The 26,680-nt window shown below is 35.7% G+C and overlaps 1 protein-coding gene across 13 annotated transcripts in view; it reads left to right on the top strand.

The window, feature by feature from the left end:
- Positions 1-26,680, top strand: part of LOC131694112 (transient receptor potential cation channel trpm) — a 355,889-nt gene that overhangs the window by 289,481 nt on the left and 39,728 nt on the right. For 6 of the 13 annotated variants that reach the window (XM_058982537.1, XM_058982535.1, XM_058982530.1 and 3 more), the window contains 7 exons: positions 474-630; positions 699-846; positions 913-1,947; positions 2,014-2,166; positions 2,477-2,548; positions 19,037-19,093; positions 19,348-19,374. In XM_058982537.1, coding sequence (XP_058838520.1) covers positions 474-630; positions 699-846; positions 913-1,947; positions 2,014-2,166; positions 2,477-2,548; positions 19,037-19,093; positions 19,348-19,374 — 1,649 coding nt within the window. The remainder of the gene's footprint in view (positions 1-473; positions 631-698; positions 847-912; positions 1,948-2,013; positions 2,167-2,476; positions 2,549-19,036; positions 19,094-19,347; positions 19,375-26,680) is intronic. The other 7 variants (XM_058982526.1, XM_058982525.1, XM_058982528.1 and 4 more) reach the window with 4 other exon arrangements.

Raw genomic sequence — 26,680 nt, 5'->3', positions numbered from 1 at the left:
CTACGTCAAAACCGATCTAATTAAAAAGTGTCCAGCCAGCGAATCACAACTGTATATCATTTTTTTATTCGATGTAAATTAGTCGATGAGGGAAATTAGATAAACTACAGATAAGTACACATGTAACCATAGTCTAATCTATAATGAACTCGATTGAGAAGGCTTTATCACACTTCAGAATACACCTTCTTATAAATATACTCTCTTTTCGATGTGGATTGAACTTTTTGATGTCGAAATAATTGCCGCAAATGCAGCGATTGTTGTTCTTATTCGCTCTGTACTTCTTCCTAATAGTAGTAAGTCATAATCATTATCATAACTTTTCCGTAGCTCTATCCTAGACTTGTAAAAACACAGATAACCCTAGAATTTGTAGCGCCTCCAGAATCGCATCCAACCATAACTGCTCCATAGTTCCAGCTTGAAGCGTTTTTATTTCATCCTTTGCAAACCATTTCTCTTCCCTCCAGTCACGCACTCGAGCACTCCCGTAGTCTGCTTGGTAATCGAAGGTGGCACAAACACAATCCGAGCAGTGCTAGAATATGTCACCGATAACCCGCCAGTGCCGGTAGTGGTATGCGACGGTTCGGGCCGGGCTGCCGATTTGATCGCATTTGTACATAAGTAATTATTGAGCTGACTGCTTTCCGTGTCCCCCATATCGTCTAAAATTATTCAATTCTATTCCTCAGGTATGCCTCCGATACAGGTGAACAGGTTGTGTTAGAATCGATGCATGAGTATCTGCTGGGCACGATACAGAAAACATTCGAGGTGGGACCAGAACAGGCCGAGCAGCTCTATCAGGAGTTGATATTATGCACTAAGAATAAGAATTTAGTAAGATTGGATGTTTAGTTTTTGCTAGAAACTCATTGGATACTCACGCGTACTTCCGTTTTGCAGATAACGGTTTTCCGAATACAGGATCGACCCGAGGGACACGTTCAGGAGCTCGATCAAACCATACTGACTGCACTTTTTAAATCCCAGCACTTGAGTCCACCGGAGCAGCTGAGTTTGGCGTTGACCTGGAACCGGGTGGATATTGCTCGATCCGAAATATTCGTGTACGGTCAAGAGTGGCCTCACGGTGCCCTGGACGAAGCAATGATGCAAGCACTAGAACACGACCGAATAGACTTCGTCAAGCTGCTGCTGGAAAATGGAGTTTCGATGCGAAAGTTCCTAACGATACCTCGACTGGAGGAATTGTACAACACGAAACACGGACCGGCAAATACGTTAGGGTACATTTTACGGGACGTTCGGCCTCACATACCAAAGGGATACGTTTACACCCTGCATGATATTGGGTTAGTGATAAATAAGCTAATGGGAGGGGCTTATCGGTCTTACTACACAAGACGAAAGTTTCGGCCAATCTACGCTAAGGTTATGAACAGCTACGTCAACACTCACCGAAAACCGTCTACATTTGCACGTTCCGCCGGGATCAACTCGATGAGTTTGGTCACCGGACTATTACCGGTTACATCCGATATGGCCTTATTTGAGTTTCCATTCAACGAACTTTTGATTTGGGCTGTGCTTACTAAGCGGCAACAGATGGCGCTGCTGATGTGGACACACGGGGAAGAAGCACTCGCCAAGTCGTTGGTGGCCTGCAAACTGTACAAAGCGATGGCACACGAAGCTGCCGATGATGATCTAGACACGGAAATTTATGAAGAGTTAAGAAGCTACGCGAAGGAATTTGAATCGAAAGGGCTGAAGTTGCTGGATTTCTGCTACCGGCAGGATGCGGAACGTGCTCAACGGCTACTCACGTGTGAACTACAATCATGGTCTAGTCAAAGCTGTCTGTCGCTCGCCGTGGCGGCAAATCATAGGGCGATACTGGCCCATCCCTGTAGTCAAATCATTCTTGCCGATCTGTGGATGGGTGGGTTAAGGACGAGAAAAAATACTAATCTTAAGGTAGTGCACTGAATACTGATCTGGTCGGTCGGCGGAATAAGTGATTTAACTGTTGACAATTCTCAGGTTATTTTGGGACTACTGGTGCCCCCTTTCGTTAAGAAGCTGGACTTTAAATCGAAGGAGGAACTACAACAGATGCCCCAAACCGAGGAGGAGCATCTTGAGAATCAATGTCTCGACTACGATGACAACGGCAAGCACAATCCAGACGCAGAGGTAAGTCATTGTCGTTAATAGTCTGGTTCAGTTTGCGATATTTATACTTCTAATCCGGTTTCTCTTTGTCTCTATTGTCTGGAATAATAATATTGGATCGACATTCATATAATTGTAACAATTTATGATTTCACGTACGAAAAAAAAAACAATCTCACTATTTGCAATCTTGGTGTTTTGTAACCGATTCTGCACCAATCATTTCTCATCTTTCCACACCGTTGGTAACATCACTCAAAAACCAATAACCAAACTGTCTACTAATTACCCGGTGACAAATGACGTTTTCGAACAAATGAAACTGCAACAGAAAACGCATGACCCGACACCCACGGATAATGAGAAACCCGTGTGCGATCACAGCCGGACACCGTCCGCGCAGGTAGTGGATGAATACCTCTATGCCCCCTCTATACCCAAATAGTTTTATCCAAATTCTTTCACTTCCCACTTGATAGAAGTGAGAGCTGTTCCATTGCACTTTTATTCATTGCTTTACCTTTCTTGCTGTAATCTGGTTTGTTTTTAATCGTTTGTCAGAAGCTTTTTATTGGTTCTTTAGTGCTAGTTGTAGTTTCTGCTTTTTAGATGCTTGTTAGATTTTGCATATAACTAGGACTATTATGTGAAAGGTTTGACGGCCGGCCATCGAGTTTAAGCTTTCGATCTATTTCACAACTATTCAGTTCAAGATTTTCGGCTGGATGTACGAAAAAAGGAACCAATCTTGAACGGGATTGGGTAGCATGTTTTAAAATCAATGTGCCCCATTACGCATAAATGCGTTATGCATACGGACGTTAGGCATACTGACCTGACGTCCCTAACGGCCTACCGCATACGTACTTTGGACATAATGAACGTTAGGTATAATGGACAATTGGCATATTGGACGTTAGGCTTAACTTATTATGTTGATGAATTACTTAAAGAAACTTATTTTTCGGCGCTGATGATGACGTAGGCTATAGCCTGATCACTTGTATTTTTTTGATTTTGAAGAATTACGCTGTAAGCTGACCAAAATTTTATTCTGCTGCACAAACTTGAAGACGTCTTTACTCAATTAAAAGAAGCAAACCATGGATTTGAGCTGGCCAATCTATAAATTGCGTATATATCAATATCATTGATTTGATCCCTAGACAATACAATTACAGGACAGGTGAAAATCTGACTTCGTGTGTTTGGGTGAAGTTAAACTTTGAACAAGTACCCCTTCAATTTCCTGCTATCATTTAAGTCAAAGCAATAGATTGAGACACTTAAAATCAATCTCATTTGTATTTAAATGTGGATATCACGCATACACCTTAGAGTTACAGAAAAAAATGACCCCCATCGGCCCACTCCTGAGTCAATTCCTAGTCCCACCAGGAGTGTCTGCTCCAAATTTGAGCCAAATCGAACAAGTCTAGCTACCGGACCAACGTGCTTGAAGTTTGTATGGGATTTTTCGACAATTTACATGGAGAAAACCCTCTTGCTCACATTTTCGCCGCAAGGTGGCCCTGTATACATCAGATTATCACTAAAAGTGAAACTTAAGAAGATAATTTTATTATCTACAACATTGTTGAAGACTGCAAAGCGATCCGACTCCAATAGGAAAAGTTATTAAACTTTTAACGAAGTGATGTCTGAGTCAGTTTTGCATGGGGCCTAGCAGTGCATGGTAGTGTATCAGTACTAGGTTCTAACAAACTAAACATTTTTATGGAATAATGGTTAGATTTAGCTGAATAATATGTTCGGAAGAATTGTAGTACATAATACGAGTTATGTTTTGGTTAGAAAATTGTAGTTCCAGATCTGACCGCATAGATGGCGCCAACACTAACTTTTCAACGAAAAGAGATAGAAATTAGGTGTCTTCTACAAAGTTGTAGAACAAGAATATTGCAGTAATTCTTCCAAACATCTCGATATTCTATCTCTCTCCGCTGAAAAGTTAGTGTTGGCGCCATCTATGCAGTCACAGATTGAACTAAAATTTTCTAACCAAAACATAACTCATAGTATGTACTGCAATTCTTCCGAACATACTATTCAGCTAAATCTAACCATTAATCCACAAAAATGTTTAGTTTGTTAGAACCTAGTACTCATACACTATCATGCACTGCTAGGCCCCATGCAAAACTGACTCAAACATCACTTCGTTAAAAGTTTAATAACTTTTCCTATTGGAGTCGGATCGCTTTGCAATAATACACCTGTTGCAGCTGTCTAGAAAGAAAATATTTGCCTTAAACAGCTCATGAAATAAAGAATGGAAAATTTTACTATTTTTCAATTAAAGAATATGTAAATTTTTTAGCTCTTAGAATGATTTCTTTCCATATTATTCAGTACAATAATCATCAAAGTTAACACTATGCGAGATTTTTCCAAATACAGTGACAAATTGGCGAAATAAATAAGTTACGGCGCGAACGGTACATCCGTAACTCGATACTTTGCCTGTCACTGCGAGTTCTCATAGTATGCAGATAACAGTGCTCGTTCGTTATTGTGCATTATTTCTCAAAATTGGGTTGCAATTGCTTCTAATACAATGCGCCGCGTAATATAATAATATAGGCTTGATAATATTGGAAAACAACTGTTCTCTTGAATGGAGGAATTCCACGAAGATCCGTCCGAAAATCTTTAAAATCGTGACCGACCATCTTAGATTCCAAGGAAACTTTGAACGTTTCACCGTCATGCAAGACTAAATATTTTTCACAGGTAATAAGATTATTTTGACTCAAGAGCAACTTTTCAAAAGGGCGTAAACGTTTCTACGTGTATGAATTTCAATTTTTTTTGCTTTATTACTGTATTTTATACAGCAAAACTATCTGAGAACAAGTTACAGGGAATGAATACTTCTGTCTGAAAAAAATATACACTGAAAAAAATGTTGTGTCATTTTTCAAAAAAACAAAAATTTATGATAAAAATTTAAATTGCGAAAAAACCCATTTTTTTAAATTTTTTATATTTTGTTACCAAAAACCTAAAGAGAAAAGAAACATTTTGAATGTGATTGCATGATGGAGAAAAAATCGGTAAAAAAGTTTTTCTAACAATAACTTCGTACATGTTTTTAAATTTCGTACTAATAGACATACAAAATTGTAATTCTATTACAGAATATAATTCTAAGCACCATTTAAAATCAAAATGCATTTAACAAAAATCTTCCAAAATGCGATAGTTTTCGAGATATTTGAAATTTAGCTCCTTCAAAAACAATTAATTCGTGTAATTATGCTCTTTTTAAAAGTTATTCGCGTAACCCCATCAAAAATGTCACAAATTTAATGTTTATCGTTTTAAAGACGTAAAAGCAACTTTTATAGTGTATTTGGATCCTGGAGAAGCTTTCAATAAAAAAGTTTTCTCAACAACTTTTGACATTTTTTATAATTCTTACTATTTGTAGACAAAAATACAATTTTCTTTTCGAATATGATTCTAAACGCCATTTTAAGTCGAAATGCTCTTAACAAAAAAATTCTAAAATGTAGTAGTTCTCGAGATATTTTAACTTTTGTTTTAACAACACAATTATTTTGTTTTGTTACGACCTTTTCATAAGTTAGTCGCATTTCTCCATCAACAATAATAGGTTTTTCAAAAGGCCCGTAAACTTTCGTGCAACTTTCTCTTTGACATCAAGGCGATATTGTGAAACATTTTAAAGTGACATGAAAACAACCAATATATGATTCAGCTATATAGTTTAATCAACAGACCCTATGGTTGAAATATATTTTGGTTGCTTTCATGTAACTTTCAAATGGTTTACAATATCGCCTTGATGTCAAACAGAAAGTTACACGAAAGTTTACGGGCCTTTTGAAAAACCTATTATTGTTGATGGAGAAACGCGACTAATTTATGAAAAGGTCGTAATAAAACAAAATAATTGTGTTGTTAAAACAAAAGTTAAAATATCTCGAGAACTACTACATTTTAGAAAATTTTTGTTAAGAGCATTTCGATTTAAAATGGCGTTTAGAATCATATTCAAAAGTAAAATTGTATTTTTGACTGCAAATAGTAAGAATTATAAAAAAATGTCAAAAGTTGTTGTTAGGAAAACTTTTTTATTGAAAGCTTCTCCATGATCCAAATACACTAAAAAGGTTTCTTTTACGTCTTTAAAACGATAAACATTAAATTTTTGACATTTTTTGATGAGGTAACGCGAATAACTTTTAAAAAGAGCATAATTACACGAATTAATTGTTTTTGAAGGAGCTAAATTTCAAATATCTCGAAAATTATCGCATTTTGGAAGATTTTTGTTAAATGCATTTTGATTTTAAATGGTGCTTAGAATTATATTCTGTAATAGAATTACAATTTTGTATGTCTATTAGTACGAAATTTAAAAACATGTACGAAGTTATTGTTAGGAAAACTTTTTTACCGATTTTTTCTCCATCATGCAATCACATTCAAAATGTTTCTTTTCTCTTTAGGTTTTTGGTAACAAAATATAAAAAATTTAAAAAAAATGGGTTTTTTCGCAATTTAAATTTTTATTATAAATTTTTGTTTTTTTTTAAAAATGACACAACATTTTTTTCAGTGTATATTTTTTTCGGATAGAAGTATTCATTCCCTGTAACTTGTTCTCAGATAGCTTTGCTGTATAAAATACAGTAATCGAACAAAAAAATTTTGAAATTCATACACGTAGAAACGTTTACGCCCTGTTGAAAAATTACTCTTGTATCAAAATATTCCAATTGCCAGAGAATATCATGGAGATTCATACAACGAACACACCTGCAAAGTTTCGTTCGAATCGACGATGGTCATATTTTGCGGTCGGCCGGTTTCTCATGGAATCCCTCAATGAAGAAAGAATCCAGTCTTTCCTTTGCAATAACAGCAAAATAGGTAATAATTATGAACTTAGTTAAATTTTCAGTGTATTTTAGCATAGCATAGACATGAAAAAACAAGCCTAAGGTTAAAATCTGTTTTTTTTTAAATTATACCAATCGTCCATCAAGCGTAACGCATATCATGCCAATAATGCATTATGCCTAACGTACTCATGCCTAACGTATGCGTGCCTAACGTCTATTGCAGCTTTCCTAAACATGTTTCTAATGAAATCCTGTCAAAAAGTCTAATGAAATCGTTGTTCAGACTTCGTTCAGACCCTGTTCAGTTTTTTTAAAACACTCTTGCGCGTGATTCTGATACTTTCTCCATAATCATTGAGATGAAACCCTGATAAGAATTTTGACGTTATCTAGCACATGGAATCCTGGTGCTGATGGCATCTTTGTCAGGGTTCGGGTAGAGCAGGTTGACTTGGAAATAGCAGTAGAATTTTTGAATGGACCTTTTTACAGGATTTTATCACAACCTTAAGTAGGATTCCAATAGAAACTTGGGCAGGATTCCCGAGGAATTTCGTATATATTAAGTATTTGTACCAGAACAGATGATAGACTATGCAAAGAGGATAGCGGAGTACTTTTGGCAAAAGTGTCCGAAATTTACGAGGAGTTTTTTGAAAATTTACATGGAGAAAGCCCATTAACTCTAACCCAAGGTGAAAATAAGAAAGATAAATTTATTGTCTACAACTTTGTTGAAGACTACACATCAATCCTGCTTCCTTGGGATAACTTATTAAATTTTTAATGATGTAATGTCTGAGTCAGTTTTGCATTGGGTCTTTCAGCACGTGGTGGTGACTCCCAGGATCTTTATTTTTTGTAAAATAATGATTAGGTTTAGCTGAATAGTATATTTGAAAGATTTCGGGAACATGTTGTGAGGAGTCTTTTAGCCAGAAAATTTTAGTTTTACTTTCTACCAAATAGAGGGTGCTAACACTAACTTCGCAACGGAAAGAGACAGGAATTAGGGGTCTTCTACAAAGTTATAAAATAGGCAGGTTCCAGTAATTCTTGCCAACACGCTCTTATTCTATCTCTCGTTCTTTAAAAGTTAGTGTTGGCGCCATCTATGCGGTGAAATATGGAACTAAATTTTTGTTGTCAAAAGATAACTCATATCACGCACTGAATTAGTGAACTACTGTTTCGCAAAACACTGAGGTTCGTGCGAATCGACTACTGATTCACCACTAGAGTGAAAAAAATGACCCCTATCGTCCCATACCTGAGTCGAATCCTAGTCCCACCAAGAGTACTTGCTCCAAATTTGAAGCAAATCGGACAAGTCTAGCTACCGGACCAAAGTGCCTGAAGTTTGTATGGGATTTTTCGACAATTAACATGGAGAAAACACACTAACTCGCATTTTCGCCGCTAGGTGGCAATGTAAGTGAAAATAAGAAAGATAATTTAATTGTCTACAACTTTGTCGAAGACTGCTACTCAATCCAGCTTTGTTAAAAGAAGTTATTAAACTTTTAACGAAGTGATGTCTGAGTCAGTTTTGCATGGGGCCTAGCAGTGCATGGTGTGTGTGCGCACCAACTAAACATTTTTGTGAAATAATGGTTAGGATTAGCTGAATAGTATGTTCAGAAGATTTATAGTAAGTAATACGAGTCATGTTTTGATTAGAAAATTTTAGTTCCACATTTTACCACATAGAGGGCGTCAACACTAATTTTTCAACGGCAAGAGATAGAGATTGGGTGTCTTCTACAAAGTTGTAGAACAAGCATTTTTAACTAATTTTTCCGAATATCTCGATATTCTATCTCACTTCTATGAAAAGTTAATTTTGGCGCCTTCTATGCGGTCACAGGTGGAACTAAAATTTTCTAACCAAATCATAACTCGTATTATGTACTACAATTCTTGTGAACATACTATTCAGCTAAATCTAACCATTATTTCACAAAAGTGTATAGTTGGTGGGAATCGAGTACCGATACAGAACCATGCACTGCTAGGCCCCATGCAAAACTGACTCAGACATCACTTCGTTAAAAGTTTAATAACTTGTTTTAACAAAGCCGGATTCACTAGCAGTCTTCGATAAAGTTTTACGCAATTAAATTATCTTTCTTATTTTTACTTACAGTGATAATACGATACATACAGTGCAACCTAGTGGCGAAAATGCGAGTTATTCGGTTTTCTCCATGTAAATTGTCGAAAAATGCCAGGCACGTTGGTCCGTCAGCTAGACTTGTCCGATTTGTTTCAAATTTGGATCAAGTACTATTATAGTACTATATGGTGGGACTAGGAATCGACTCAGGGATGGGTTGATTGAGTTTTCAAAAATTCATCATTTTCCTGGGCACTCTATTCACCACTATGTGATGTTAGACCCCATGTAAAACTGACTCAGGCATCACTTAATTGATAACTTAATAACTTAATAACTTTGGCTAAATAAGTTGGACTGATTTGCAGTCTTCGACAAAGTTCTAGACAATAAAATTATCTTTGTTATTTTCACTAGCAGAGCACTTCTTGTAAATTGTCGAAAAATTCCATACAAACTTCGAGAACGCTGGTCCGGTAGACTTGCTTGATTTGGAGCAGAAACTCCAGATGAGACTCGAAATAGACTCAAGGGCGGTCCGGTTGAATTTTCAAAAATTCGTTTTTTTCTTGGCAGTCAAATAATGACTGTCGTCACGGTGTGTTTGGTAGAACAATTTTATTCGAAAAAAATCGGCATCGCTAAAACTTCAGCACGTGATAGAATGCGCTTTTCCCTTTCATTTGAAAGTAAAATTAAAATATTCTATCGGGGGCTCCATAACAACTTTTTATTTTAAAGTTTTTTTGTTTGAAAACGTAAGTTTTTCAATGAAACTGGTTCACATTTTTGCCCCTAGGTAGTACTTTAGACATTCAAATATTACCAAAAGTGAGAATCTGATGGACAATTTCATTGTGTACAACTTTGCAGAAAACTACAACGCGATCTAAAATCGCTAGAGAAAGATATTAAATTTTTATCAAAGTTTCTAGATTCGCACGGGGCCTATTGGTTAAGAAGCTTTGTTCCAAAAACATTTTTATTTGCAAAAAAATGGATTGCCTTATTTTAACAGTGTGCTCAGAAGAACTTGAATGCTAGCAAAGTCCCACCTTGAAGGGTAAAAAAACATAATTCCAGATTCCACCGTTTTATGCGCACCAATGATATTTTAGGAGCATGGAGGTATAGAGAAGAGTAGATAAAATTCGAACGAAATTAGTACTCTTTTGAAAGATGCTGGGCAATGCAGCAAAATGAAACAATTTTTTTCTGTCACAGATATACAGTAAAGACCCGTTTTTATCAGCCCCTTGGCGAATTTTAAGCTGACAAAACAGGGACATTGATAAAATCGGGACATATATTTTCTGTCTTTTTAATAATAAATATTTTTATTTTTGCATTTTTCGGATCTCTAAGATAAGAAATATATGCCTAAGAAAGGATTTATTCGAATTCAACTTGGTTCGTTTGCTAGAGCCCATTAAACTACCAACTATCAATTTTCATATGAAGCTGATAAAATCGGGTCAAAAAGCTGATAAAATCGGGGCCAGACAAAATCGGGTGCTGATAAAATCGGGTCTCCACTGTATTTGTTTCTTCTTTTTTTTTCTTCACTCATTCTGGAGTATGCTTGATGTAACCTTGAATCCACCTTTTTGTTCGTTAGCATCTTGTGGGATATCTATATTTGGCCTAAATTTTAACTTTATATTTGATCAAACTCAATTATATATTCAGTCATTTGATTTGATTTCGATTGAGAATCCTGATTGACACTGAACTGAACTGGCAACTCTGTCTTCTTGATATGTTGTCTTTGCTCTTATCCCATATTATGAGTGAAATCTTCAATAAACAGACTTTTATTACTTGAATGTATGGTACAGCCTGATATTTTCTTGTTCGTTTTCTGTTGTGATCCCTGTACAACGAGTAACGACTCCGGAATTTCTTCTTAAAGGAAATTATGAAACATGGTTTTATTCTTTTTTCTAAGATTATGTGCTCGATTTGGAAATAAAATTTAAGGACAAGCAAAAATCTGCATCTATAAATTCTGATTAAATGAATCTACCCCAAAAGATAACAAACATGGATTTAAAACTCGAAGAGCTTTTTTTTTCTTTTTCAATCATCTTTCTTTTAATGTTGATAAAAACAAACAGGATTCTCAACCCAAAATTGCAATAAAATCCGTCGTTTATTACAATGACTCGAACTGTCTACTTTAGTTCATTCAAATATAAAGCTTTGAATTTAAGCCAATTGTATTTTACCAGGCAGAATAGGATCAGGAAGAAGGGTCATTCTAGTTTACATTAGCTATCCCCTAGAGCGAGAAAAGTAATGAAAAAGGCATGATAAAATCCGTTACTACATTAATCAACTTCTTGAAAAAGTATAAGATTATCGAATAAATTTGGTCAACACCTTACCATACCTCATAAAGTGTCATTTTCGCCCAAGACCCGGAGAAATCTGAAAATATATTTTTTCTGCTGAGAATGGGACTTTGTATACATTGAAATTTATATGAATTTGCTGTTCATTTAAACCCAACATTTTTTTGTAAGTCCTTGTTAATCGACTTCTTAATCCATAGGCCCCGCGCACACCTAAAAACTGATTAAATTTTAATAACTTTCTCGGGTGATTTTATATCGATTTATAGCATTCTACGAAGTTGTAGACAATCGGATTGTTCATCAGATTCTCACTTTTGGTATTTTTTGAATGTCTATAGTACCAATTAGTAGCAAAAATGCGAATTAATTTCATTAAAAAGCTTAAGTTTTCATTCAAAAAACTTTAAAATAAAAAGTTGTGCTAGACCCCCCGACAGAATATTTTAATTTTACTTTCAAATGAAAGGCAAAAGTCCATTCTTTCATATTCCGAAGTTTAACAGATGCCGAATTTTTTTGAATAAAGTTGTTCGACAAAGACACCGTGTCGTGTCAAGCTAGTCACCAGGCACAGAATTGTTTAACGAAACAACGCGGTAATACTGCGGACGAGAACGTACGAACCGAAGTTGATAAAATTTCCTTTGTCGAGCTTTTTCACAAGGAGTTCTTTGTTGAAGTACTACCCGCGACTGAAATCAATAGATTCAATATAGCGAGTAGCGTACTGGTGGAACGAGCAACTCGGTAATCTACTCGCAAGCTAAGCCTGAAGACACGTTCCGAGCGCAAGTACCGAAGAAGACAGAAAGGAGCAGACGATGCACATCCTGTAGCGATGGCAAAGTTTCGAGTTGTTCTCTCGCAAATTAAGATTATCGTAATAAGATTCTTCCCGAAGGACGATCCAACGATTTGATCAATAATGCAGTATACGGCGAGCTTGAGCGAGATAATACTGAAATGATACAAGTCTCCCTCGAAGAAAGCGGCTAGATCGGATATAATGCCCAACGTTGCTTTGAGAACATGATTTCAGGCATGCTCGGACATGTTCAGGGTAGTGCTTCTAAAATTTCTTGATTCTAGGGATTCTTCACTAGAAGATACGTAAGACGGTGCCCGGGAAGGCTCTCTGGCTAAACCAGACTAAACCTCCTTCGTTAGTAGATCAATATGCTCGATAGATCCTCTCGAAAAATCTTTGAGAGGTGTATATTCAACAGGATTATCCTCTCCAACATTTATAAAGAGCGATCGACAGAGCGGAGACTGTACTCAAGCAGATGCAAAAATTAAAACCGATATTATGTCGTATTTACGGTAGGACGTGGTCAATAGCGTGAGCTGAGAAGCTATTGCTGAACCACTGCATAGTGTTTCAAAACGCCGTTTTCACGATCAAAATTCAATAACTTACCATTGGCTTTGGAGCTTGGTCTTCTTCGAAGAAGTTTCTGGATAACAATAGACGCATCTTTTGATATAATGAATTGAGCCATTAATTCCCCTAAAAGCAAGATAGAAAATTATTTTCTTCAAATAATTTAGCTAGAAGCTCGCGGTCCTCAACAAAGTTTTAGAAAATATTGCTGTGAAAAACTTTACTGAAGATACTAAACATCTATATAGATGTGGGATATGTAGGGTTTCTTGTGACAGACACCTTGAAAACAGTTTTTATAATATAACTTTTCACGATTATTTTTTATATTAAGAGTGTCTTCTACAAAGTTATTTAAAGCGATAAAGTACACATTTTTGATGAAGGCGATGAATCTGTAGCTCATGAAACAAAGTTTTTGTCAATTTTCAATATTCATAGGTCAACTTACACCTTAAACAACTTATTTAATCGCAAAAATTCGCAGATGGCTTTGATTACAGTTGAAAGTACTAACTTTTTTCTTTCGATAAAATATAAAAAAACATTTGTCTGACGGATAATGCTGCGTAGATTACGTGTAAAACTAATGCTCAATATTACCATCTCGCACAGAAAAAGAAAATAGCTCAACTACCCTATCAGGTCGAAAAGTACCTTTCAGTGGTAGAGTGTTGTATGAAACTTTTTCACGTTTAGAGGGAATTTCTACAAGCAAAAAATTGGTCTTGACATGAGCAGCAAGCTTCCGCATCTACTTGCAGACTTCTTCTGGAGCGACTTTGATGTAGCTTCAGGCAAAGAAAAAGGCTTTCCTCGAGTTAGGACACGTTACGTGCACGATATTTTAGCAGTTGTGAAAGAACGCTGCCTAACCCAGACCCTTGACCTGTTGAGCTCCCGTCATAGCACAACAAAGTTTTCGGTCGAGAAAGAAATAGAAGGGTAATAGCCATTCCTAGACCTGCTGATTATCAGAAAAGCGGACAAAAAATTAAAATTCGGGACTTACCGTAAACCGACATCCACAGACCGATACATAATTTCCGACAGCATTTTGGCGCCTCAAAAACAGGCAGCTTTCCCTTCCATGGCACATCCAGTGTGGCGGCACACACTATTCGGCTATCCTCGAACTTCAGACACCATTGAGTGTCATTTCGAGCATACACAATTTTGGACGAGGTGGTTTTTTACCGGGTCTGAAAGAAAAAATTAAAAATATGCTACAATATCTCTCTTTTGCATAAAAAGTCTGTTGGCATCTAGTTCTTTCATTTTATTTTCTGTTTTTTTTATACGGATATGATAAATTTTCTTAAAAAATGCAAATCTTCGTAAATTTTTGAAAATTTTCTACTAATCTAACAGTTCCTTCGCAAAACATCCACCTCAAGCGTATAGCGCCCCCTATATATATTCTCCGCTTAAAGATGTTAATTGACCGTACCATGTTGAACGTCACGTCTCAAACAGGGATGCCAGATGTGAAGACATTTGAAATAAGAAGACAATTGTTTTTATTTACCATTTGAAGACAAATTTAATCGGAAATCTGGCAGAATTCAGACTCAAAATTAAAAACCGATTCGAAATCCTAGAGCAATCTTCTAATTGCCTGGTTTCAACATCCTGCTCATTCTTAATACATTTTAATGCTAATAACGGAGTAAATAATATGCTTGGATACGCTACATCATGTAAGCCAAAAATAAGGAGTGATGGAAATCGATTTTTCACCGACAGCACAACTGAAATAAGCGTAATATGTTAAAAAATATTTTTGGACTGTAACTAAATTACGTTCACAGGACCGAAAGCCGGATAGAAACTTCCCAACGCATTCACCTTCTTTCTTTCGTCACATTATAAGACGAACTGTAGCGCCACAGCGCTGCGTGCGAAGTTCCTGCGCACTTAAAATTCTGCAAAATAATTGCTTTCAACATGAGCGATGATGTAATGTTTGTTTGTCTGTATCTTCAGTAAAATTCTTCACAACTATATTTTCTAGAACTTTGCTGAAGACCGCGAGCTTCCAGTGTTATGTATATTTGTCTGTGTCTTCAGTAAAATTCTTCACAACTATATTTTCGAGAACTTTGCTGAAGACCGCGAGCTTCTAGCTAAATTATTTGGCTAAATAAATTTTCTATCTCACTTTAAGTGGAATTAATCAAAACCAACGGTTCAGGACTTGTAGAATTTTGATCGTGAAAACGGCGTTTCGAAACACTGTGTCCTAGCTATTTTTGAGTAATTATTTGCAAAATCGTGTTCTGGTCTACGCGACAAACAAGTGACACTCCGGAATAGGATGTAAAATAAGGTGGGGCAAAATGATCGTTTTTTTCACAAAGCTATTTAGGTTCCATTTAGGGATGCCAGGTACTTTTGTACTAAATCTGCAGACAAAGTTTGAAAAAACTGCAATATTTTCAAAAATATGTAATCGGGGAAAATCGTACCTTAATAAATTTTATTCGATATTTTTATTGAAAAATACTCTACTTCAGCTGATGACTGTAGGAGAGAAAGCCACGGTGGAACACACATCCGAAGGTTCGGGAACTTTTAGCAACCATCCAGACGACGAGTAGATAGCAACTCACCCCAAAATTATACTCCGTCTTCGAATTCTGTCTTAGTATCCTAATTGATACATATTACTTCACAAAACTTGCCATCTATATTATGAAATCTATAACAATCTGCAGTGAATTCAATTATCTACAAAATATCTGCAGTCTGCAAAAAGCTGCAGTATGATTGAAAAATCTGCAGATTTGCAGACATATCAGCAGACCAGGCATCCCTGGTCCATTCAGGGTGACAAATCACTGTGCAAAATTTGGAGTCGATTGGTTATGACCAGGCATCCTCTACCCTCACTTAGATAAATGGTAGTAAAGTCGATAATGGTGCCGATCTCTAGGATGCTCTTTTCATTGCAAACCTTGATGACCCAATTTAGCAGTAATATTCGTTGTTGAGGTTGATCGAACAGCATCGAAAAGATCATCCTTTCAAGACATAATATCAAACGTTTTTGAATAAATCACTTGAGCATACCAACTCGATAATATTTCATTCTCTGATTCTGCTTATATAATCCCTTCTCTCCTCTGCTACTCTGCCGACCCTTTCATCGGTTAACTACGTTTGTGAAATTGGGCAAATTTTGAATAATTGATTTGAACATACGCATTTGGTAAAAATAGACAAAAACTACAGAGTAATTTCACTATGAAATCTGGCTTCGTTTGGTACACTGGCAGTGTTGTCAAAAAAAACTGAAATTTTGCATTCAGTTCTATCCATTGGACTTTGAACAGCTATAACAGTTCCTTCGGCACAGTTGCACCACACCAGACTCTAGTTTGCTGACGAGATAGTATTTTGGTTTGATGTTCAAACAATGCAAACAAATTTTACAACTCTGAAGTGGGAAAAATAAGGAATCAATCAGTGTATGAGTGCATAATATCTAACATAGAAAAGTTGGAGTGACATCACTCATGACAGTCGACAGAGCGAATTAACGTTTCTCAATATTGCTTATACGCCACTCTTCCGTGTTCTGTTTAGCAGACAATGCACGATAGCAGAATATTTTGTCAGTGATTACCACGGCGGTTACAGGGTTGCGAGAAGATAAACAACGGGCTATCACACTGTGACAATATTATCTGTTACGTTGTGTTATTGACGTTTCCGTGTTGCTGATTGTTGCTTTGGAGGCACTAGATGTAATCGTTGTTTCTGTTCAGTACGTTTCAAGATACAAAATGTTATTACAACAAGTTATTGGATGGTCTTTATTTTATGCTTTAGCAGCGTATGTCGAAGGCTGTTTGTTATTATTGATTGTAATAGGTTGATTTTTTCTTTTCGGTTTCGGTGCATAGCTTTTCGTAATGTGCCATCTTGCTACAGAATTGGCACGTAGGAATATGACTTGAGTAGAGGATCAGCGTTATTTGCTTATAGTTACTTGTAATGAAGGCTAAAAAAGATAGATAGCTAGAGAAAGGTTTCCCGAGCAGAGTCTGACAACAAATTTAAAACTAAACTAGATGTTGTGATGTTCGACAAATGATTACTCAGATTGTTGTCGTTTTGGTCGTTTTGACGGTTTAAAGATGAAGATGGAGAGCAGAAAAGTTGTCCTATGACATCAAACAGAAAACTAATTCTGCTATCAGTGAGAGCAAATTGAAAGCTCATTGAGATGTTGAATTTTTTTTTATATTCGTGTTCACTTTGATGTCTCACCAAAGAAATATAAACATGGAAAATTCTTCTAAGAAACAAGGATAGCAAAATGAGATCAAAATTTGATGTCATATTTAAAAAATCTAAAACTGATAGCAAAATAAGATTTCAATTTGATGCTATTATCAAAATATGATTTCTACTTGTTGTAATTTTGATGTTGGACTTTGCTCGGGTTGGTGAGCCACATTACCAACCACACAAACGCCGTTGTGAAAACAAGCGAAGCGGATTCTCTAAGTATTACTCGTAACGGATTCCACTTTCAAACTAGAATTTTACAGTGGTCTTTAAACTTATCAATGTTACCAGTATTCGGTTGCGGACATAGTATAGCTGTATATATGATTGCGATTGAGATCCAGTAACTGTTTCACCTGGCTTTCTGAGTTCAATCCTAACCGAGGAGAGGTCTTCCTTGGGAAGGTTTGTTTGTTTGTTTGTTTATTTCATTACGGGCTTTAACCTGTAATGGGTTCCTTCAGAAGGGAAGTTATCTCGTTGGTCCCGGTCCATCTATTGGCGGGCCGATATCTAGGGTCTAGATGGTGAAGCCGCATCGCTGGCGTCGGTGATCGGTACTCAGTGCGGACAAAGGTCGACGGAAAATAAATTAGAAAAAATAAAAAATAAGCAAAACAACTGCTTTAGAATCGAAACCTTGATAATATTGAAAATATTTGAGCTGTTGCCCCCCTAATGGAATAGGCTGCGCTCGCCTATGGTCTAGAGGCTACTTGTAGTCCCTCACTTTGCTCGCGCCTAGTTCTGTTGTTGTTTGTTCAGTTTAATTTTGCTGAATTTTGTTCACTGATATAATATGTCAAAATCAAGTTAGATAATAATAACGAGTAAGTTTTGTAGATCCAGACAGGTTATTCAAAGAGTCTTAATGCGTCGATATCACACAGTCTTAACAGTCGAACAAGGCCCAAATAACTTATGTTTTGGTTGGCTTCAACTGCCATCAACAATATATTTTAATGGTCCTTCATTTCGTTATTACTTTATCATTGCGCTTTTAGTGCATATCGTCATTTTTAGTTACAACTATGTAAATGTGATTTATTATTGTAGATATCCAATTGCATGTCTAAACTCTAGTTATGTAATAGCAGTATATTCGCACAAAGCTAGTGTGTGTAATTCGTATACAATACATCCAACAACATTGCTTTTCACTGTTTGTAGGCGCTTCTTGATATATATTAGAAATTATTTTTCGAGTCATATTTCTGATTATTTTTACTTTTGAATATTTGATTTGCGGGAAACATCGTCGATCCTTTCTATGACCTGTGCGAGCAATTTTTGAAACATTTTCCCCTAATTATGTTCTGTAATATCTTGATCTTTATCTCCTTATCCTTATCTGAATATAGTTTCAGGGAACATATTGTAAATTACTACATGTATCTACCATTACCATCTTCCATTCAACATCCTTGACATCGTCTTTAGACTTAGATCACATTTCCTTCGATTGCAAACGTTTTAACAACCCTGCACGAATCACTACCATCCATTAGGATAGTCGCTGTCATGTTCTCACTAATCTTGGTTCGGTATCAATCAACGAATTGTCAGTCTTCACCACTACAAAGGCAAACAATTTTTATCTATTTTAAATGTTTCTTACCTCTCATCAGCAGTAGCGATTTAAATATTTAATTAGGATGATATTACGTCAATACAATCTAACCAATTTTCTCTTTTTCTCTTTTTTCCTCATGTTGAATATATTTAAAATAACCAACGTGCTTCTGGTCTATAATACGAATTGTCCACTTGCGTTCCCTCTGTGTATATAAAACCAATGCCACCCTTCGAATATCTAAATCAATATGCGTCCAACCTGCTTTAGGCGCTTTTGTCCGACACGTACTCTATGAAAGATACCAAAGTGCAGGAGAATGGAAAAGTAAGTTTTGTACATGTACAGCTTTTAAACTGCCAGCACCGTCACCCCCCCCCACCAAACGCTACCACCCACGACTCCGATGTGTTCCCTATCATACACTTACTTCTCCAGTATTTCTGCGGAATCTATCTTTTCCACCTGATCTGGGTCCTGCAAGTGATACACAAACTCGCCTCTCCTTCTCCCACATCAAAACACAAATCACAGAGTTTTAATTGACGTCGTCTATTCACGTCTTCTCGACTCATTTAAAGTTTGACGGATTACTAACAACGTTCACGGTAAAAACTAGCTACCAAGTCATTTCCCAATACCTCTAACACTGGTCCTTTCCTGATTGCGCACGAATGCCACTCTACACTTTTCCCTTGTGATACTCGTTTATTTTGTGTGAGGAATAACTTTCTGCATATTGGTTGGATTCTTTTGTCCAATATTAACTATTTCGATCGAGGTAGTGTTGTGTTCATCAACTTCTGATAATAGCATTACTGGTAAATTTGTTCGCACAGTTCTGAACAAGACTAGAAGTGAGTACATAATGTTAGGACCTAACTGTTAAACAGTAAAAATGTGACATTTTTCGACATGTGAATGATTATGGTTGAAAATAAAGTTTTAAATGAAATATCAACATGCCATACACTATCATTTGATAATGGATCTCCTATTTTATCAGTGTTCTTTTGCTTAAGTCGTTAGACAATGAAGTTAAAATAAATATGCTAATCCTATTTATATTTTCGAGTAATTTATTTTTTTCGAATTGTGAGCCTTTTTAAAAAGGTTTCTGTAGCAAAAAATGTCGGTCAAATCATTTGGATTATTTAGTTAAGCGAGCAAGACGCGCGCATGTTTTTTTTGTAAAAAACGAAGACATTATAGCTGAAATGCGGACATACAGATAAAATTTAATTCAATCGTGGAAATGGAATACTAATACCCAAAATTTCAAAACATGCTGAAATGACTACTGGTAAATATTTGCAGCGAAGTTTATCTCAATCCCTAAAAAACTGTTTAAAGGTGCGAGTCACAATAATGGGTGGGGTTTCCCTTACTCATATTGAAAGATTATGCAAACATTTCAAAACCCATGTCCGGGCATCGGAAGAGCTGAACCTCATATTCGATTAAGCATAGTTCAGCGAGTTCGGCAAATGTCTGTGTAGGTCACTTATTTTCCCCAAAGATGACAAGGCCAGTCTCAACAACAACAACAGGCTCAAATGAAAGGCGATATTACGCCAAATACTACGATTGAATTCCATTTACATCGGAGTTCTGGTTCCGGAGTTAAATAAAATATATTAAAAATTGTTTGGATTTGTGGGCTCTTCTTGAACCTCCTTCAATCCATCCTTGCCCAACTTTTTTGTAGCGCATAAAGAGTTTCAAAACTATTTTTTCCTTTAAACTATTTGAGTCAACCCAAGCAACCAAAATTTCGTATAACTGAGCTGCGTAAGCTTCCTGTTTTAAGTAATTTTACGATACGTTGTATGTTCTAAAAGGCCGCTTTCAATCTCCATTAAAGCTTATGAAGCTTGAAAGTTCGCAAATAACTGTGAACTTTAAGGTGTGCTTTTTAAATATTATCTGAACTTCTGGTTGCTTGGGAAGGAACACAGAAAGCCTATTTCTCTCGTTGTGCTAGCTCAATTGTCACCTTCCGAGAATTAGGGTAAAGTGCCTATTTTCACCATACTAAGCAAGGTGTCTCATTAATTTGTTAACTTCTCGCACTATAATCAACGTAATGCGTAAAAATTGACATCAACAGCTTTGCTTCGTTGCTAAGAACCAATATAACACAAATGCGCTGAAAACAGCACATTTCTCTTGTTTAAGCGCAACGAAAACTCGAATCGAGTGCCCCTATTGTTGCGCTACCATTTGACTCAATGCGTTGAACAAAGATGGCACCAACGCTTTCAAATGGGTAGAGTGATAATAGAAACATGGCGCAAATGGGCTCATCACCCTATTTTTTATTTCGATTATAGAGGTTTTAACCATAAGGTCTTTCGCCTCTTCGGGTTAGAAAAATCTCTTATGAAAAATTTCTAACCCTATGTGCGGGATTGGGGCTCGAACCTAGGTGCGCTGCATACAAGGCAATCGATTTACCAACTACGATACGCCCACCCCCTTAGCCGAGACTTATTTTTCGAGTCGAAATGGATGTTTTTTGCAGATTATCCTTTATAACATTTCCTGTAACCGTAATGGATCTGTTTCTTGTGCCCTATGTACTTGTTGGTGTGTGAGAAATATATAATATTTTGTTAATAGCATAGTTTATATTAATTTGAAATAATGTGAACACATTTTATATTTAAAAACGTCGAGCATAAATGGTCAACTAAAGCAATGAGTTCTACCCTATCTAGTTCCTATATTATATTCAATTTATTCTTGGAGTTATAAAATATCGGAGTATTAAACTTATGGCCGCCAAAGAAAGCTTTGATGAAAATTTTGCTAATTTATTGCGAAAACTGTTTTGGAAGTTCAAACATTGTATTTACAGTATTGGTTTCTTTAACAAAATATTGTATTTTAGAAGTATCAACAAGTTTGCGTTGCGTTGCGTTGCGTAAGCACGGTATACTTCGTAGATTGCAGACTGATGACTCTCTTTTCCAGCCAGACTACTTGAGGAGCATTGTTTGGGAATAACAATTGATACAGTCCAAGCGAGAGCTTCGCCTGAGAGCCACCATTGCGGGCCACGACCATCTTTACCGTAACTTGGGATAAGAAAGGAAGTGTTGATGTGGTACTTACTTAACGGAAGGCCCCGACTCAGTGACACTCCCATAAGTACCACGGATTGGGTAGTGGGTGGGCTGTTAGTCAGGATTCGCTTCAAGCAAGCGATGCGACTGAGACTATATTTTCGTGCATGTTTGAATAGTTTGTTGACTGTAGGATACATAAATGTTCTAGGCGTTTAAACTCTGGGTAATAGTATATCGAGATTGTTTCATCGAAAACAACTTGAACTCCGGACAACCGGCTGTCGGGAGTGTTGTCGACAATGTAAAATGGACCTTAAACAATGAGTTTAAAAGTGGTATTGTGGAACATTCATAAAATATGTCACACTAAGATTACCCAACACTAACTAACCCTTTGTCATATTAAAATCAAATGATTTTAGTTTTTCCTTCATTTTGTAGTAGTACATTAATGCCGCTACTCGCAAAAGTGTTCATGTTCTATGGAATTTCCTATATACATGGCGCAATCGTGCATAAAATGGCTGATTGCGTCAGAGTACATGACGTGCTCCCCTCCCGTTTATGTCACAATTAGTCATATCTGTTCCTCCTAATAGCGTGGCGGAATTTATAAATGGTCCTTATTGATATAATCACAAGCATATTGAGATCCCGTAACTTGAAATTTTCCAAATCGTTCGAAAAAACGAAGACGCGAAACAGAAAAATATAAATGCTGCGTTCCTAAACGATATTAATATCATGCACGAATCAAACCCCCCCCCCCTCCCGTTTCCAAATAGTACGTACTTATTCATAGCTCAGTATAATTGACTGATGAGTTACTGAACTGAAAGTAAACCATTAAATATGACCATAAAAATATTATTTTGTGTTGAAATGATTGCCGCAAATTGGTAATTGGATTTGAATTGATCTTGCGAATTGTCAATTCTCCACCCTCATACATAATTTAAAAATTCATTCACTCAGACAAGACCATGCGTATTACCCACACGCATTAAAGACCCAGTGGATTCGTTTCTTAATTGGTCAAATAAACACTAAACAAACAAATAAATTAGTTTGTTCAGTCTACAGAAATGTCAGCTCGATTGGCATCAACCGGCAGATACGTGTTCCCTTACAATGCCATCAAATGAAAGTACATTTAAAATTACATACAACATATGAAAAATGTGCAATTCAAAATATAACGAAATGAAGATTGCTTAATTATTTGCATTTAAAAAAAGATCGGAAAAAATTAGTTGCATAACCAAGGTGATTCATTTTCAAAGATAGCACAGCTGATGAATCACTTCATAAAAATTGGTGATAAGGGACGCGGACGAAAATAGGTGACCACCGCCTATTTTAGAAGTATCAACAAGTTTGTAGAATAATTAAAGTAATCAATTACTTTGCAATATGTAAAAGTATAACAAACGGTTTTTGAGGTCATATTTCTAAAAAAACAAGTTGTTGGTCCTATAAAATCATTTTTTACGATTTCTCCATACAATGAATTTATACGATTCGATTGATTCGGTTGATTCGATTGATTCGATTGATTGGATTGATTGGATTGATTCGATTGATTGGATTGATTGGATTGATTCGATTGATTCGATTGATTCGATTGATTCGATTGTTTCGATTGATTCGATTGATTCGATTGATTCGATTGATTCGATTGATTCGATTGATTCGATTGATTTGATTGATTTGATTGATTCGTTTGATTCGATTGATTCGATTGATTCGATTGATTCGATTGATTCGATTGATTCGATTGATTCGATTGATTCGATTGATTCGATTGATTCGATTGATTCGATTAATTCGTTTGATTCATTTGATTAATTTGGTTAATTCGACTCATTTGATTAATTTGATTCATTTGTTTCATTTGATCCATTTGATTTCATTTGATTCATTTGATTCATTTGATTCATTTGATTCATTTGATTCATTTGATTCATTTGTTTCATTTGATCCATTTGATTCATTTGATTCATTTGATTCATTTGATTCATTTGATTCATTTGATTCATTTGATTCATTTGATTCATTTGATTCATTTCATGTTCAGACATACTTTTTCTTTATTTCATTCAATTAGTTTGAGTCAATTTAATTTATTCTATTTACTTTATAACTATTTTTTAAATTTGATTTATATTCTACTCATTTTATGAATTTGATGACCGTTTTCTATTTTTTTTGTTGTTTTATTATTCTTTAATTTCATTTGTGTTATTGATTTTTTGTAATTATTTTAGTCTATTCGTGGCTTTATTAGTGTAAGACACAGTTTCGAGTCCTATATCTAGTTGGGCGCCTACTTTGCATGAGTTCTGCAAACTAATGAAGAATCCAACAGTAATATTTGTAAGGGATGTCTCATCTCACTACCAGGCGGATTAAGTCGGTTTTTCTCAGTTTTTCACGAGCACGAATGTTCAATCTTGACTATTATACTAGGAATCATGAATCAGTTCACGTATTCTTGAATAATATTTTACGAGAAAATATGTTATGATTTTGTGAACTCATTCACAACCACAAACCAGGTAATGTAGTCGTACTCGGAATAACGTTCCTAAATTTATGAATAAAATCACGAGTCAACTTTTGGTTTAATGAATAATGTTCATAAAACTGTGCACTAGTTCCCGTACAGAAAATCGATTTGATAATATCATGACTGAATGTCGCAAAACAAAAACAAATATCTCCCCTAAAAAAGCGTTATGTAGGCGCTGCTGGAAGGAAATTAAGCATAATTATGAAGCATATGATTTTGGTCCATGGTCCTGTTTTAGTAATGTGAACGTGATTGTCCAAAATTAGGAACAATTTTTTCCGTGTAACGAAATCCCAAGTGACTTTCGACCGATGATGGACTAAGACAAAATTTGGAGGGACGACATTTAAAATATACCTTGATTCAGAATAGTGCTATTTTTCAATCAGAAACCTAAATATTTAACCATCACCTTTTTCATAAAGATAGGTGTTTCTCTCGCAGTGCTAGAAGCTGCTCATTTTTTACCTTCCAATGCTCATTACAATTTTCCTAGAATTTTTACAATAGTCCACTTGCATTGAAAACGTAGCCAAAGGCAGTCTAAATTGATAAGTTTTATCAGTTTTCAATAATGTTGCAACATACCGAAGATATATGAAAAATTCATTTTCCGCCGTCAAGGAAAACTGTCCCTGGCAGCACCGCTTCAGTGGAATCCAATCGGACTAATTACAATAACTTCAGTTCTACAACTGATCCTTATAAGTACTAATGCTCAAATTAAAGGCAATAGTCATATTTATTAATCTAATTTGTTTTTGTTAGCAAATTTTACCTCAATCAAAAGTTATAGCTGTTTAAAAACGTTGTTGTCCACAAACAACATGGGCATGAATGGGTTAAAATAGCTTATGATTCTTATCATAGGAGATTAGAGGATACAACTTTGAGGAATTCCACGAAGATCCGTCTGAAAATCTTTAAAATCGTGACCGACCATCTTAGATTCCAATGAAACTTTACACGTTTCACCGTCATGCAAGACTAAATATTTTCCACAGGTAATAAGATTATTTTGACTCAAGAGCAACTTTTCAAAAGGGCGTAAACGTTTCTACGTGTATGAATTTCAAATTTTTTTGTTCGATTACTGTATTTTGTACAGCAAAACTATCTGAGAACGAGTTACAGGGAATGAATACTTCTGTCTGAAAAAATATGCACTGAAAAAATGTGTAATTGTTCAAAAAAATTTTTGTTAAGAGCATTTCGATTTAAAATGGCGTTTGGAATCATATTCAAAAAGAAAATTGTATTTTTGACTGCAAATAGTAAGAATTATAAAAAATGTCAAAAGTTGTTGTTAGGAAAACTTTTTTATTGAAAGCTTCTCCATGATCCAAATACACTAAAAAGGTTGCTTTTACATCTTTAAAACGATAAACATTAAATTTTTGACATTTTTTGATGGGGTAACGCGAATAACTTTTAAAAAGAGCATAATTACACGAATTAATTGTTTTTGAAGTAGCAAAATTTCAAATATCTCGAAAACTATCGCATTTTGGAAGATTTTTGTTAAATGCATTTTGATTTTAAATGGTGCTTAGAATTATATTCTGTAATAAAATTACAATTTTGTATGTCAATTAGCATGAAATTTTAAAACATGTACGAAGTTATTGTTAGAAAAACTTTTTTACCGATTTTTTCTCCATCCTGCAATCACAATCAAAATGTTTCTTTTCTCTTTAGGTTTTTGGTAATAAAATATAAAAAATTTAAAAAATGGGTTTTTCGCAATTTAAATTTTTATCATAAATTTTTGTTTTTTTGAAAAATGACACAACATTTTTTTCAGTGTATATTTTTTTCGGAGAGAAGTATTCATTCCCTGTAACTTGTTCTCAGATAGTTTTGCTGTCTAAAATACAGTAATCGAACAAAAAAATTTTGAAATTCATGCACGTAAAAACGTTTACGCCCTTTTGAAAAATTACTCTTGTATCAAAATATTCCAAATGCCAGATAATATCATGGAGATTCATACAGCGAACACACCTGCAAAGTTTCGTTCGAATCGACGATGATCATATTTTGCGGTCGGCCGGTTTCTCATGGAATCCCTCAAAAGTGACACAACTTTTCTTTCAGTGTATATATTTTCATACAGAAATATTCATTTGTTCGATTCGGCGATGGTCATATTTTGCGGTCAGTCGGATTAAAGATTGAAGGCGTAAACTGCTTGCTTTGTAGCGACCCCGCATGCACAAACATGGCTGTTGCAGCTTTTATCGCATTGTCAAAACAAGGCAAGCAAGTGTG

The sequence above is a fragment of the Topomyia yanbarensis genome, chromosome 3, assembly GCF_030247195.1.
Source record: "Topomyia yanbarensis strain Yona2022 chromosome 3, ASM3024719v1, whole genome shotgun sequence".
Taxonomy (NCBI): domain Eukaryota; kingdom Metazoa; phylum Arthropoda; class Insecta; order Diptera; family Culicidae; genus Topomyia; species Topomyia yanbarensis.
The sequence above is the reverse complement of the archived record's forward strand: the minus strand, read 5'-3'. Positions and strand labels throughout refer to the sequence as shown.